Here is a 15,330-nt window from a genome sequence, read left to right as displayed (position 1 = left end):
AAGAATGTCGCTATTTACAGTAGGTACCTGCCCAATCATACGCTCACTGTGTGTATAAATGCCAAGTTGCTACCAAGATGAAACTTTTATATGTACTTTATACATGCACACTGGTACTATATATTTGTTGTATTGTTTTGTGCATGATGAAAATGAAGCTACTCTGATTGGCCTCGCTTATTTGAAAAGCTGTAATTTAAATGTTACTTATTTATAAACTATGTGGCCGATAACTCCTTTAAAACACACAAACACACACAGCCCTTACCTATAGTTCGCTCCAACCTACGACTAAAAAGCTAGTTTATCGCCCACAACAGGCTGTTACAATTTTTTTTCAGCTTCATGAAACAGCCTTCTTGTTTCGTTTTCAATACCATTAGCTTGCTTCAAGAGCTCTATCCATTTGAACGCACCTCCCAGATAAAACCAGGGGCTGTATAATGTTTCATGGCAGAGAGAGGAAGAAGAGGGCTTTTGTTGAGGTCACAGAGTTCATATACGAGAACCGTACCAATTCATTATGCTTATTGGATTCAGCCCTTGCATGGAATTAAATTCCACTGAAATCAACCATTGGCAGCAAGTCTTCTTTCCAGAAGACTCTACAGAGGACGTTTCTCCTGCACGGAGAAGGGCCCCATACACTACCATTTTGTGAAGTATGGTTCACATCTTATTCTTATTAGGGGAGGGGTCGTGGCTCAGTGGTAGAGCCTCTGCTTGGCATGCAGAAGCTCCCAGGTTCAATCCCCAGCATCTCCAGATAAAGGGACTAGGCAAGTAGGTGATCTGAAGGACCCTGGAGAGCCGCTGCCGGTCTGAGTAGACAATACTGACTCTGATGGGCCAAGGGTCTGATTCAGTATAAGGCAGCTTCATGTGTCCATGTGTTCAACCCATACAAAAGCAGCAAAATAAAGACACATTTACCGCTTACACGGAACCATTCTATATACAAGAAAAACATCCTCTGTTAAATGCCCCATGATCATAATCCCTGTATATTATAGCGGTTAAAATGTTGGACTAGAAATGGGAAGTCCCAGATTCAAATCCCTGGATGATCCTCAAGCCAATCATAATCGCTATGTTATAGTGGCCAGAATGTTTGACTAGAAATGGGGAGGCCCAGGTTCAAATCCCTGGATGACCTCAGGCCAATCATTCTCTTTCAACCTTACATACCTCACAGGGCTATCGAGAGGATAAAATGGAGGGGGGAGCGGAAACATGCATATCTGCCCTGAGCTCCTTGGAGAAAAAATGGGGCAAAACTACACAAAATAAATTAAGCGTTTTCAGGAGTTGGGTGTTTGGACACAATCTTATATTTGAAAAGTAAGTGCCATTAGGATCAATAGCATTTGCATCCCAGTGGGTATGCTGAAGGTAGTTTTCCTGCTATTTACAGGAAGTGTTAAAGCAAAATGATTCCTTGAATACATTATGCTCAGTTTTACACACTGAAGCCGTTAAGTTTAAAAAACAGATTTTTCATGGCAAAATGTAGAATATATTCAAAAGGAAAAAAAACTTACTTTTTTAAGAGCACAGGCTCTTAGAACCTTTTCATATTTTTCTTTTTCATATGCTTTCCCAAACAAGATGTTATCTCGTACAGTACCGGAGAACACCCAAGGTTGTTGAGAAACATAGGCAATTTTTCCTCGAGCATCTATGAAACCTTTACTTGTGGCCAGCTCACCGAGGATGGCGCTTAAGACTGAAGACTGCAGAAGCGTTTGGGGGAAACAAAATCAGATTTTTAAAGCTGAAATATGCATTCGTGTCAAATCCTCTAATTCTTAAAATTGCATACAAAATGCCCCCATCTGTTAACCATGGTTAAAAAATTGGGAGTGGGTCGCAAGGATGAGTTCTTCTCTTCCCACTCACATACCCCCAACTTCTAGCATATTCCTGTCCTTTCTACCAGTTCTTCCCATAGTTAAGATTTGTTTTGGTAGGTTTTTAGCCTTGGTTAATTCTAACCATGGATGTCCTCTTAACCAGGGTATGCTAGCCAACTGGCTACAAATACTTACAGCCACCGTAGTTGTTCCAGTTTTTTAAAAACTGCTTTTAAAAATTTTTTATCCATGTTTAAAAAAATAATATTTACATTTCCAAAATAGAAATACAGACCACAAGATACAAACCAGGGCTTCTTAAACTTTTTCCACTCGTGACCCCTTTTCGCCCGAGAAATTTTTACACGACCCGGGGTATAATAGGTATATAAAATAGGTATACAAATCAAACATATAACTGATAATAAATCATAAAGAAATTTATTTTAAAACAATTCTTTGGTATACATATAACTTTACCATTTTACTAAATTTTACCAATTTTTTTGTGACCCCCATATTCAATTACTCGACCCCATATGGGGTCATGACCCACAGTTTAAGAAGCTTCGATACAAACCTCCACCCCTTCCCATAACTTGCAAACAGCTCAGGATTACAAGAAGGCATTCTTAACATTTTATGAGCGGCTTAGTTCTAATTCTCAACTCAGTAAAGAGCTGAAGTTATGACTTACTTTTCCTGCCCCCACCGGACCAACCACGACAAGTAATTCGCCCCGTCTGACAGAGAAGGAAATGTTCTGAAGGGTAGGCAATTCCAGAGTCTATCCATTTGTGAAGAAAAGCTGCATGTTAAATCTTACAAAGTATTAGAATTGAAGTCTGCCAATCCTGACTGCCTCCACTGAAATTAAATAGGATTCACTTCCAAGCAAACAGTATAAGGATCAGAATGAAAAGTTTCAGAACTGAGGACAGATACACTCTCAGCACAATTTCTGAAAAGTTTAATCTGGGCGGCATACCTTCACCCTACATTTTGTCATAACCTTTAGTGGCTTATCAACATCTGTGCCGTTTCAGAATCAACTTTGCCATTTTATAATATATACAGCCATAGAGAAGCCATGCACATCACGTCATTTAGGAAACCGAAGTCTAAAAACTAAAGGTGTGTGATCTTTTTATTAATTAAGGCCAAACACAATATTTTAAACACACACACACAGTGTGACTCTTTGTCCATTTTAGAAAACAAACTGGAGGGAGGGAGAACTGAGAAGGAAAGGTAACAGGCTGGATCCTACAAAGGATTTCTGCTGATGGAAGGGGGAAATTTTAATGGATTCCTCCCTCCCACTGTTCCCTCATGTTGTTTCTGGGATCCCCTGTCCCCAGGAGTAGCATTTCGGGGGACAATGTGGGCTGCCACAGGATGTGGGGAGGTCAGAAAGTCACATAGTGCTGACAGAAATCCTTCTGTCAGTGGATTTTCCCCCACAGGATAAGAACATAAGAAAAGCCCTGCTGGATCAGACCAAGGCCCATCAAGCCCAGCAGTCTGTTCACCCAGTGGCCAACCAGGTGCCTCTAGGAAGCCCCCAAACAAGACAACCACAGCACCATCCTGGCTGTGTTCCACCGCACCTAATAACATAGGTATGCTCCTCTGATCTTGGAGAGAATAGGTATGCATCATGACTAGCGTCCATTTTGACTAGTAGCCATGAATAGCCCTCTCCATAAACATGTCCACTCCCCTCTTAAAGCCTTCCAAGTTGGCAACCATAAGAACAGCCCTGCTGGATCAGACCAAGGCCCATCAAGTCCAGCAGTCTGTTCACACAGTGGCCAACCAGGTGCCAGCCAACTATTCTCACCCAAATTGAAAAACATAACTATTCTTCTCTAGCTTGTCCACCCGGAGACAATTCCTACTCACCACAGATAAGTGGCTCTTTTCCAGAAAACTAACTACAGAAAACAATCCTTTGGAAACTCTTGTTTGGTCCTTAAGTGTTTAAGGATGCAAATTGTAAATGTTCACCTCGCTTCTTCCAGATACCCTTTAACAGAACTTTTTTTCTCGCCAGATTATTTCCGCTGGTTATTAATCCTTAAATTTCGACGAGCTTTCCAATTGGCAAGGTGTAATGCCTTAGCCGAAATGCAAGGGAGGTAACAATAACATTATCGCAGAAGGACACAAATGCCCATTTCGTCCAGATCAAGACTCCCTAGCCCACACTGTTTTAGCATGTTCACAAAATAATACTGCACAAAAAAAAAATATTACTCCCTGGATAAAATAGCTAATGACACTTTCTGAGAAGCCAATACTGCATCTGTCATCAAGTAGATCGTGAATTGCGTGAGAGATGTGGCAACCTTTCTCTTTATAGTATCAAGAAAAAAATAATTTACATATCCCCCCCTTTATTTTTAAAGTGTGAAATGGTAGATGAATAGCCAATGGCTGATAAATCTAGAGAAAGGAAGGACACTCTTGTCTTCTTAAATCCTATTGTGGGACCTCTCCACAGGGTGGCAGCAACATCACATTTGATTAACATTTCCCAGTTCATATCACATAGAACTGGGAATGCCTGGCAGCCCGGACTCCACGCTCAACAGCTCAGGGCTGATCAGGACCTAAATACATTTTTAAAAACAAAACGCTGGTCGAAATCCTACACAGAGTTAAGTGCCCTCAAGTCTGTTGAATACAACAGGCTTAACCAGCACTTACTTCTGCAGATAAACGGCATCTACTATATTTAGAAACGGCACTTAGCAGCAAAATCATTCCACCATGTTCTTCCCTTGGTTTTCGTGGGGAGGGGAGTTCCATTTTTTTCTAATTTGCACTGTAACTGAACCAAGAAATGTGAGGTCAAATTGACCCAGAGAAGTACGAAAAAGTGATCTTCTGCAACTCCATACTTCGCATATTTCTCAACTTTAATTAGTTCAACAGCCCTGCAGTGTTGCATTACCCTGCCCCCACCACACCTAATCTTCGTTATATTGCTATGTATACCCTGACAGAGATAGGGGGTTATTTTTGTCCCCAACTGCAGAGAAAAAGGACATCAACATTAAGATAGATGGTGAAATTAACAACATTACATTTCCTTAGTTTTCTTATATTTTTCTCCCTGGTTTCTTCGCTACTGTTCTATTCCATTTCCTGGCAAAGGCGAATACTCAGAAAAGGACTGGCATGCCACTAGCTGCCAAGAAAACAAGGTTTTTTTATTTCCATGACTGCCTTTGGGATATATTCAACCCCCACGCTGAATTAGCAAAGCACATTTTTTTGATCATGCAACAGCTGCGTCAGTGAACTCACTCTTGCACTTGATCTAAAATAAATGCAACAAATCATTCATTTTGGCCATGTATAAGCTATTACACAAACCATCCCAATGGCTGGTATCAGTACTACTTCCGGTGTGACCACAGTCAAATAGTTGCAAGCATTTTCTCCTACCTGCTTTATGAGATAACTACCGCAACAGTCACACTGCTTCTACTTTCTACAGCACTCAGAACCAAATGGAGAAACCTCCATAATTAATCTCCACGTTTTAGGGATCCAGGAAATGGCCTGCAAGTACTTAACACTGTTGTATTGCTGAAATGAAGCAAACACGGACCTAGGATTGCTCATCCATCATCTCTGATTTTATTTTTTAAACGTTGCCGGCCTCAGCTCCAATATATCACTTTCAAGTACAACCCTAAAGTAACAAAGGGTAGCTCTAGGAATTGCCAAAATCTCTATGGTTTTAACATAGAGTTTCTGCCAATTCCTAGAGCTACCCATTGTCACTTCTGGGCTGTACCAGACATAGTGACATTGGTGATGTCGCCAACTTCCCCACCCCCCAACCCTCCCACTAGTTGCCAGGCTCAGCCAGGCAACCCTACATGGACCTGGTCAGCCTGACAGGTGGTAGGCTCCTAGGACTCCAGGTAAGAGAGTGTGATAAATGTAATTGACAGGATACTGAGGGTTGGTTAATGTAGTTAGGCCTTAGGCGCTTGCTTCCCAAGTAAAAGAATAACTCCTTTCTCTTCAGATCCAAACAACTGTATTCTTTAATACATAACACCAACTTGATAAAAATAGAAAACTGAATTCTTTAATACATGAATATGTGAAGCTGCCTTATACTGAATCAGACCCTTGGTCCATCGAAGTCAGTATTGTCTACTCAGACCGGCAGCAGCTCTCCAGGGTCTCAGGCATGGGTCTTTCACATCACCTACTTGCCTAGTCCCTTTAACTGGAGATGCCGGGGATTGAACCTGGGACCTTCTGCATGCCAAGCAGATGGTCTGCAACTGAGCCACAGCCTCTCACTGACTTGATAGCAATAGAAAAATGCAGAACTGGGTACAGGAGAACTGTCCTTGTTCTTATTCTATGTTAATCCAATCTTCTGAGACCTTTTCTGCCAGTGTCCTCATGGGGAGGGGAATCTCCTCTTCCCTGGACTTCAGTGTAGCAGCTCCCTTTGTGGACTGCCTTGAGACTTGCTGCTGGGGCCTAGCTCTCCCCATAGCTATTCAGCCCTCCCTGGTATACAGCATCCTCAGCTCTCAGACTCCTTCCACCTCCTGAGGGAATTCTCTGCTGCAGGTATCTGGATTTCAGCTCCGCCCTGTTTTCTCAAGTCCTTCAGAGCTCTTCCTCTGTCTGACCGCTTGCTGACTAAGCTTGTTCTACTTATAGTTTGAAGGGGGTTTGAAAACGCTAACAAAGGGTTGGCTCTTATCAAAGTTTGCTAAAAGGGCCAATAAGATTGCAGCGTTCTCCATTTTCCATTCCATTTATTTACTAGCTCCTTTGGCCAAAGGTCTTGAGCTTAGGTTGCAACGTTCTCCTTGCTGTCTGATTGGTCCAGGCTAAGGACCAATACATCAGCTCTATTTTCCTCCTTTTTCTCTAAATTTGCATGATTGCATGAATGAATATAAAGACCTTAAATTCATTCCAATACATATACTTTTCTGTTTACAACTATACATATATAAATATATACATGGTTTTTTTTTAAATTTCTTCACAGCAATAAACCTTTAAAAACAATTCTTCATCTTTACAAGGCATCTTTCAAACATTTAAATGCACTTTCCATGCATTACCTCAGAAATTCTCAACCACAAAAAAAGCTTAAACGCTACGCTAATATATTATATTTCCACAGGGAGTCATTTTTACCTACAAAAAAGTCAAATTTACTATCATTTCACAGGAGGAAGTGAAATTTTTTTGGGAAAACCATGAAAACCATGAAAAAGATCTAGTTGGCCTTAACCCTGACCAACAACAAGAACAAGAGGAGGGAAAGAAGTTGGCCTTGACACACGAACAAAAAAGACTGGATCCTAAAAATAACAGAAGTGTTGGAAAAACCAAAGCTCATAACAAGAATAAAGTTAAAAGGAAGCATGCAGTTCATGGGTGATAGAGAGATACGGAGGATCAATAAGAAATTGAATGATAAGTAGTGAATTTTGTTACTATTGATCTAATCTTTTTGCTTAAGGAATATTTTTGAAATTTTTTTTTTACTATATATTAAATTAATAATTAATATGTAACAACTGTAATGATTTAGACAATTCAGAATTAATTTAGTTTTAAGTTTGATGTATATTTTTGGATTAGAATTTCAATACAAAAGAGTACATAAATTTATAGCAAGGTGGAGGAAGTTGAGGGGGAAGTCATTTTATTAATGAATGAAACGCTTTTCAATGACGCTGTTAAATTTTTCTTTATTTTATATTTGAAATGAATGTGTTGCTGAAAAGTTACCTATCAGTACAAAATTGTGAAAATAAAAAAAATATTTTTTAAAAAAGAAATTCTCAACCACAAAAAAAACTTAAACACTACGCTAATATTATTATTCCCGTTTACTGAGAAAGGGGTAGAGTGCGAGGAACAGGGAGAGAGAAGCCCACCAAAAGTGAATTTGAGGTGAGATTTGAAAGTACATCCTATATTATGGCTACCTAATGAAAAGAAGCTTTACCTTGTTCCAGTAACAGGTCAAATCTTGCACATGCAGGAGGGCATTTTCGTCATCGGTTTTAAGTTGTGGACTAAGCTCAGAAATCTCGTCAAGGATCAAAAAGTTCTGGGGCAGGGGGGAACCAAAAAGACTTCTTAAGCATGAAACAGAAAGGTAAAAGTAAATCAATCAAAAACACTGTTTAACCTCGAACCTTTTTTGTTTGCTGTCAAGTCACAGGCGACTTATAGTGACCCTGTAGAGTTTTCGAGGCAAGGGACATTCAGAGGTGGTTTGCCATCGCCTGCCTCTGCATAGCAACCCTGGACTTCCCTGGTGGTCTCCCATCCACCTACTAACCAGGGCCGACCCTGCTTAGCTTCCGAGATCTGATGAGATTGGGATAGCAGGGGCCAACCAGGTCAGGGCAACCTCAAATTGACTAAAAATAAAAGATCCCCCATCTCTGCTACACACATACTCAAAGATGAGTTCCCAAAAGTAACTGTACCTAGGGGAGTGCCAAAGGTGCTGACAGGTACAGACCACAAGAAATAAGGGACCTACCCCCTTGACCCCAATCCAATACAGTAATATCCAAGTACCAACCCCCTCCCCTGACAAATCCTACCCCACAACAGCTTTAGCTAGAAAAATAAAACTGGAGAGGAAGAGGTGCAATTTTAATTTTAAAAAAATCTTTACTTTTATTTTTACAATAAAACTCTGCAATTAAAACATTACAGCTCTAAAATGAACAAGATTTACTTCCAAAAAAAGGGCAGGAAAAATTATACTTTCACACCAGCAGGTGTCATACAAAGCAGGGGTGCTTCCTCTTTCTCAGTGTCCTCATATGACAAATTGTGGCCCACTAACAGCCTACTGGGGCAGTTTCAAAGGGAAATTCAGTGACACCTAAAAGCAGGGGGGGGATGCAAAGCAACAGTTTGCCACTAAACCAGTTTACCCCACCCATCGTTCATATTTATCTCTCTCTGTAACAAAAGCCAATGTCAGGAATGCCTTTAAGAGGCAACCAAAACAATTTTCGCACTGGCCGTGGCTTTCTACCAGCAGGAACTACAACTCAACATAATAAGGAAAGAGGAAATTGAGGGCAGAGTGGGGAAGAGGTACCACCAGCTCAGAAATGTTGTCGGATGTATAAGGAACGGATGCAGTTCACAGGAAAGGTACTTCAGTGAAGGCACCAAGTATTATCCAGAAGTACACCTCCACAGAAGGCAAGCGCAACATTTAATGCCGGGGATTTTGAAAGCCGAGGGAGTCGTACAAATGCAAAACAGCGATACGGTCATCGACAGGAACTAACAGCAAGGTAGCTTTCTGCAGGAATTCCTTCCAAGAATTATATTCCTAGCCCTCCCTTCTTCCAAGGACTTCGTGCTTTCAGTCAGAATGTCTACAGCAAGGTGGGAAGTCAATCATTTCTCTCAACCCAGTCCTCGGGAAGGACAAGGGGATTCACTCCTCATGAGTAGAGGGATGGGTGGGGGTGGACTAAGAGGCAGCGAGAAGATATGTACAGTGAGGGAAAAAAGTATTTGATCCCCTGCTAAATTTGCCCGTTTGCCCTCTGACGAAGAAATGACCAGAAATGACCAGAAATGACCATAATTTTAATGGTAGGTTTATTGTAGCTGTGAGAGACAGAATAACAACAGGAAAAACCCCAGAAACCCAGAAGACAAAAGTCAGAAATTGATGTGCATTATAATGAGTGGCATTATAATGAGTGAAATAAGTATTTGATCCCCTATCAACCAGCCAGATTAGGGTTAGGGTTCTGCTGTCGACAGAAGCAATCAATCCATCAGATTCCAAACTAGCCACCATGACCAAGACCAAAGAGCTGTCCAAGGATGTCAGGGACAAGATTGTAGACCTGCACAAGGCTGGACTGGGCTACAAGACTATTGCCAAGCAGCTTGGTGAGAAGGTGACAACCCTAACCCTAACTGTCAACCTCCCTCGGTTTGGGGCTCCATGCAAGATCTCATCTCGTGGAGTTGCAATGATCATGAGAACGGTGATGAAGCAGCCCAGAACTACACGAAGGGAACTTGTCAATGATCTCAGGGCAGCTGGGACCATAGTCACCATGAAAACAGTTGGTAACACACTACGCCGTGAAGGACTGAGATCTTGCAGAGCCCACAAGGTCCCCTTGCTCAAGACAGAACATGTACAGGCCCGTCTGCAGTTTGCCAATGCACATCTGAATGACCCAGAGGAGAACTGGGTGAAAGTGTTGTGGTCAGATGAGACCAAAATCGAGCTCTTTGGCATCAACTCAACTCGCCGTGTTTGGAGGAGGAGGAATGCTGCCTACGACCCCAAGAACACCATCCCCACCGTCCAACATGGAGGGGGACATATTATGCTTTGGGGGTGTTTTTCTGCTAAGGGGACAGGACACCTTCACCGCATCGAAGGGACGATGGACGGGACCATGTATCGTCAAATCTTGGGTGAGCACCTCCTTCCCTCAGCCAGGGCATTGAAAAGGGGTCGAGGATGGGTATTCCAGCATGTCAATGACCCAAAACACACGGCCAAGGCAACAAAGCAGTGGCTCAAGAAGAAGCACATTAAGGTCCTGGAGTGGCCTAGCCAGTCTCCAGACCTTAATCCCATTGAAAATCTGTGGAGGGAGCTGAAGGTTCAAGTAGCCACACATCAGCCTCGAAATCTTACTGACTTGGAGACAATCTGCAAAGAGGAGTGGGACAGAATACCTCCTGAGATGTGTGCAAATCTGGTGGCCACCTACAAGAAACGTCTGACCTCTGTAATTGCCAACAAGGGTTTTGCCACCAAGTACTAAGTCATCTTTTGCAAAGGGATCAAATACTTATTTCACTCATTATAATGCACATCAATCTCTGACTTTTGTCTTGTGGGTTTCTGGGGGTTTTCCTGTTGTTATTGTGTCTCTCACAGCTACAATAGACCTACCATTAAAATTATGGACTGGTAATTTCTTCGTCAGAGGGCAAACGGACAAATTCAGCAGGGGATCAAATACTTTTTCCCCTCACTGTACCACTGGAAGGTATCCTGGGTCCAAATAAAGACACGAACAACACCAAGTGCCAGTGTGATGTAGTGATTAGAGTAACAGACCGGGAACTGTCTGACTCATCTTCAAACCCACACTCATTTATGAATCTCAGTCGGTCCCACTCTATCAGCCTAATCTCCTCACAGGAGAAAATGGCGGAGGGGAAAGCTTCTTGAAAGGGAAGGTTAAAAATATAACAGGTAGGGAAATCATCCTCTCATCTTATGCTCAAATGGCAGGTATTCAAGGAGCAAGAAACTTTCTGATTCTGGATGCAGTTGGACCAGGCTCAAAATCTGTGAAACTGACCTGCTACCACCCTTCCTAATGGCTTTCTAGCAAGGCCAGAGAAAACGTGTAGGCCTCTACACACAAATTTCTCTTCCTTTAATTCAAGTCCTAATGCATGATGTTGTAAATTGACAGGAAGTCGATTGACATTTGCCTTATTTTTAAAAAAAAAATAACTCGTAGTCCACAAAGGACTAACACGGGTACGCAGGGGGGAGGACAATAAACTTTTTGCAAGCCAAAAAAAATGTTTGTGTACTTGTTTGAAACCATGCAGTTAACAAGCACACCTGCACACATCCCGATTTCATGGCCAGCAATACCTTGATTCGTCGAATGCTGACCAGTGCTTCTGACACTTTCTCGATGGCCGCTGGGAAGAAGAGAGTGACCGTCAGCCTCACCGCACCGTACAGCGACACAGCAACAAAAACCCGACTTGCCGAGATAACGTTGCCAAGTAGTACGTAAGTCATGAAGGTCATAAACACCGTTATTTTGCTGGCGACGAAGAAAGAGGCCAAGTTCATTCCCCGAAGGTAAGAACTCTTAAGAACCATGGAAATCTCCTTCCTGGAATAAAAAAAAAAATGGAATACCATTTTAAATAATTTAACGTTTATTAGAAACACCTAGACTTGCATCCAGCTTGTAAAAGTCCCTGAAAAACACGAAAATTCTAAAGCACACCATCACCAATCGGATCCAGCCAGTTTTTCCAATAGTGAAAACAGATGGAGGGAATCTCCCATCTTCTCCTGCAGATTCAAAAATATGTTCCAAGACAATAGCCAGATTATGCCTCTGACAGCAAAATGAACATCCCGCTTCATTTTGTATTTTCTCAATTTGCAAAATGGGGGATAAATTGACTTCTTTTCATGGGACAATCATAATTTATAACGTGCTGCTTAAGTAGAACAAACAGCACTGCATAAATAGAAGGAAATGGGCAACGTGGACTTAATTCAGATAAAATAGTAGAAAGTTGCTCTACTCCCTCAAGAAAAATATTCTCAGATTCTTTTCCAGAGTCAAAGAAAAATGCCATTACCATCTTATATTCCAACACATATATTACTTTTAAAAAAATGGCAAGGTTATTTATGCATCCCTGTCTGTGGGATGAGGATTACCTTCTCATGCTATTCACTAGATCAGAAAACGATTTTTCCCAGGCGTACATCTTTATGATCCTCATCCCTGTTATGACCTCGTTCATGGTCCTGATCCTCACATCTGTGAAGGCTGCAGTCCTGCTCCTGTAATTTCAACATAAATCAAAAAGTTATAGCCTAAACCAGGGGCGTCTAAGGAATGTCTTCCTTAGCCTGGCCTGCCCAAATGAACATTTCAAAACGAAACGTCATGGTCTTTATTTTTATTTTATTTTTAATCCTGCAATCTAAGTAGGCTTTTTTTTTTCCTCTCAAATGCTACTGGGCTTTAGCACTCTTATATGTTTGAACCTACCAGCGTACCTACAGGACCGCCTCTCCTAGTACACCCCCTAGAGAGCTTTACACTCAACGAATAATAACTTACTGGTGGTTCCCGGCCCATAAAGTGTGCAGCTGTCCTCGACGAGGGCCTGGGCTTTTTTGGTCCTGGCCCTGGCCTGGTGGAACAGTCTCCCAAGTAACATCAGGGCCCTGCGGGACCTAAATGAGTTTTGCAGGGCCTGTGAAACAGAACTGTTTGGCCAGGCTACAACTGAGGGCAGCCAGAAGTCTATTACCATTGTTGCTGACCTCCCCCTTCTCCCTCCCAATTTAGCCTGGGGGTGTCCACTGCCAACTGGGTCTGCCTAGTAGCTATATACTGAACTTAATGCCATCTTATTTTATTGTAACATATGTAGTACAGAATTTTAAAGTATTTTTTAATCCATGTTTTAATTTGATGTTTTATGATTATGTTGTTACCGGCTCTGAGCCCGGCTTGCCGGGAATGAGGGTGGGATATAAATGCAATAAATAAATGCGTGGTGTAGTTGTTAAGAGCGGTGGTTTGGAGAGGTGGAGTCTGATCTGGAGAACCGGGTTTGATTCCCCACTCCTCCACATGAGAGGCGGAGGCTAATCTGGTGAACTGGATTTGTTTCCCCCGCTCCTCCACACGAAGCCAGCTGGCTGACCTTGGGCTAGTCACCGCTCTCTCAGCCCCACCCACCTCACGGGTTGTCTGTTGTGGGGAGGGGAAGGGAAAGTGATTGTAAGCCGGTTTGATTCTTCCTTAAGCGGTAGAGAAAGTCGGCATATAAAAACCAACTCTTCTTCTCCTAAATAAACTGTTATGAAGAGTCAGACATACAAGAAACAAAAGATTAAATCTGCAGATTTCTTCTAAGCTTTCACATCTTCAGAATGCTTAAAATCTTCAAGTCGCAAGCAGGAAGTCCACTGACCTCAGAGATGAGAACAGCCTCCCAAAGCAGGTCTGCAGAGGAAGCAGAATAATTAGGACGGCCATCCCCGCTAGGCAAGATGGGCCAATCTCGAGCCAAAGGAGGACAGTTACCGCAACGGCCTGTAGCGGCCCGGCCCATAAGAAATGCAGGAAAATCGTCACCTGTAAAAAGAGAAAGCAGCCCAATGAAATATGCAGTCGGAAAGAAAAGCCTGAGAGCAACAGACATGTCCTGGTAGTTTCAAGTTGATTCACTTTAGGGGAGGGGCTGTGGCTCAGTGGCAGAACTTCTGCTTGCAGAAGGTCCCTGGTTCAATCCCCAGCATCTCCAGTTAAAGGGACTAGGCAGGTAAGTGATGTGAAAGACCTTTCTCTGCCTGAGACCCTGGAGAGCCGCTGCCAGTCTGAGTAGACCATACTGACTTTGATGGACTAAGGGTCTGATTCAGTAGAAGGCAGCTTTATGTGTTCATTGACAGTCGTGGTGGAAGATTCACTTCACGTGACTGTCCCTGGGTTCAGTTGGGCTTGTGATGGCATGGAGACAGGCCCATTGCGAACTGGAAGCAGCAATTTAGCTGCAGCAACGTGCCCATACGCACATGGTCATCCAGCGCTGCATCTACACAACACTGGATATTGTGTGATCATAGCCCTATAAATGGATGTCGCGTGATCACTATTTGCAACGGGACTGGCTTGTCCACGCAGGTAGTCCAATTGCTAACGGTTACTACAGTGCACGATAGAATAACAGCCAATGAATCAAGGATGGAGCTCCAGGTAACACGAACTATCTGTAAAATGTAGACTCAAGGGACCTCATGGATAACTACAGAAAGAGTTGCTTGAGCTCCAGTTCCTAGTATGCGCGTGGACCCACAGTGAAGCAACAAACTCTCTCTTTAAAAAAAAAAACCTAACAGAACTAATAGGTGAGTGCAAAAATTACTGAAATGCAGCCCTCCCTGCTTTAAAAATCACAACAAACAGCAGTAGCCAGCTGATGGTTAACAACTGGTACAGGCAACACCACCAGCATTGAGAGGCAACTGGTTTTCCATACTTCAATAATTAAGTTTTTAAGTGGTGTAGAAATCCTGATGCAGCAAAATGACTCTGGTTCAAGAGGTGATATTACATGATACTTGAACATCAGGTCTAAAATTGTTCAGTGTTTTATCCCCACATTTTAGACAAACCAAAAAATATATATATCATATAAAAGGTAAAGGTCCCCTGTGCAAGCACCGGGTCATTCCTGACCCATGGGGTGACGTCACATCCCGACGTTTACTAGGCAGACTTTGTTTACAGGGTGGTTTGCCAGTGCCTTCCCCAGTCATTTTCCCTTTACCCCAAGCGAGTTGGGTACTCATTTTACCGACCTCAGAAGGATGGAAGGCTGAGTCAACCCTGAGCTACCTGAAACCAACTTCCGTCGGGATCGAACTCAGGTCGTGAGCAGAGCCTGGACTGCAGTACTACAGCTTACCACTCTGTGCCATGGGGCTCCTCCTACATCATACACAACACACAAAATGGTCTTTCAACATTCAGCTAACTCGAATTCTGTATTTAAAAACCCTTAAACTATATTATTTAAAAAACACAGTTCATCGCAGGTACCCCCTTGCCATTCATTACCTGCAGATGTGACTACCAGAATGCTCAGTGTGGGGAGAAGCCTTGAAGCC

At 42.5% G+C, this 15,330-nt stretch overlaps 1 protein-coding gene across 1 annotated transcript in view; it reads right to left on the bottom strand.

Annotated features, from left to right (window-relative positions):
* ABCC4 (ATP binding cassette subfamily C member 4) overlaps positions 1-15,330 on the bottom strand; it is a 155,266-nt gene that overhangs the window by 118,228 nt on the left and 21,708 nt on the right. Inside the window, exons 6-11 of the mRNA XM_056862133.1 lie at positions 13,632-13,795; positions 12,361-12,486; positions 11,548-11,797; positions 7,867-7,971; positions 2,551-2,640; positions 1,542-1,733 (exon numbers count right to left, since the gene is read on the bottom strand). Coding sequence (XP_056718111.1) covers positions 1,542-1,733; positions 2,551-2,640; positions 7,867-7,971; positions 11,548-11,797; positions 12,361-12,486; positions 13,632-13,795 — 927 coding nt within the window. The remainder of the gene's footprint in view (positions 1-1,541; positions 1,734-2,550; positions 2,641-7,866; positions 7,972-11,547; positions 11,798-12,360; positions 12,487-13,631; positions 13,796-15,330) is intronic.

The sequence above is a fragment of the Euleptes europaea genome, chromosome 16, assembly GCF_029931775.1.
Source record: "Euleptes europaea isolate rEulEur1 chromosome 16, rEulEur1.hap1, whole genome shotgun sequence".
Taxonomy (NCBI): domain Eukaryota; kingdom Metazoa; phylum Chordata; class Lepidosauria; order Squamata; family Sphaerodactylidae; genus Euleptes; species Euleptes europaea.
Note: the sequence above shows the minus strand (reverse complement) of the source record. Positions and strands in the feature narration are given on the sequence as shown.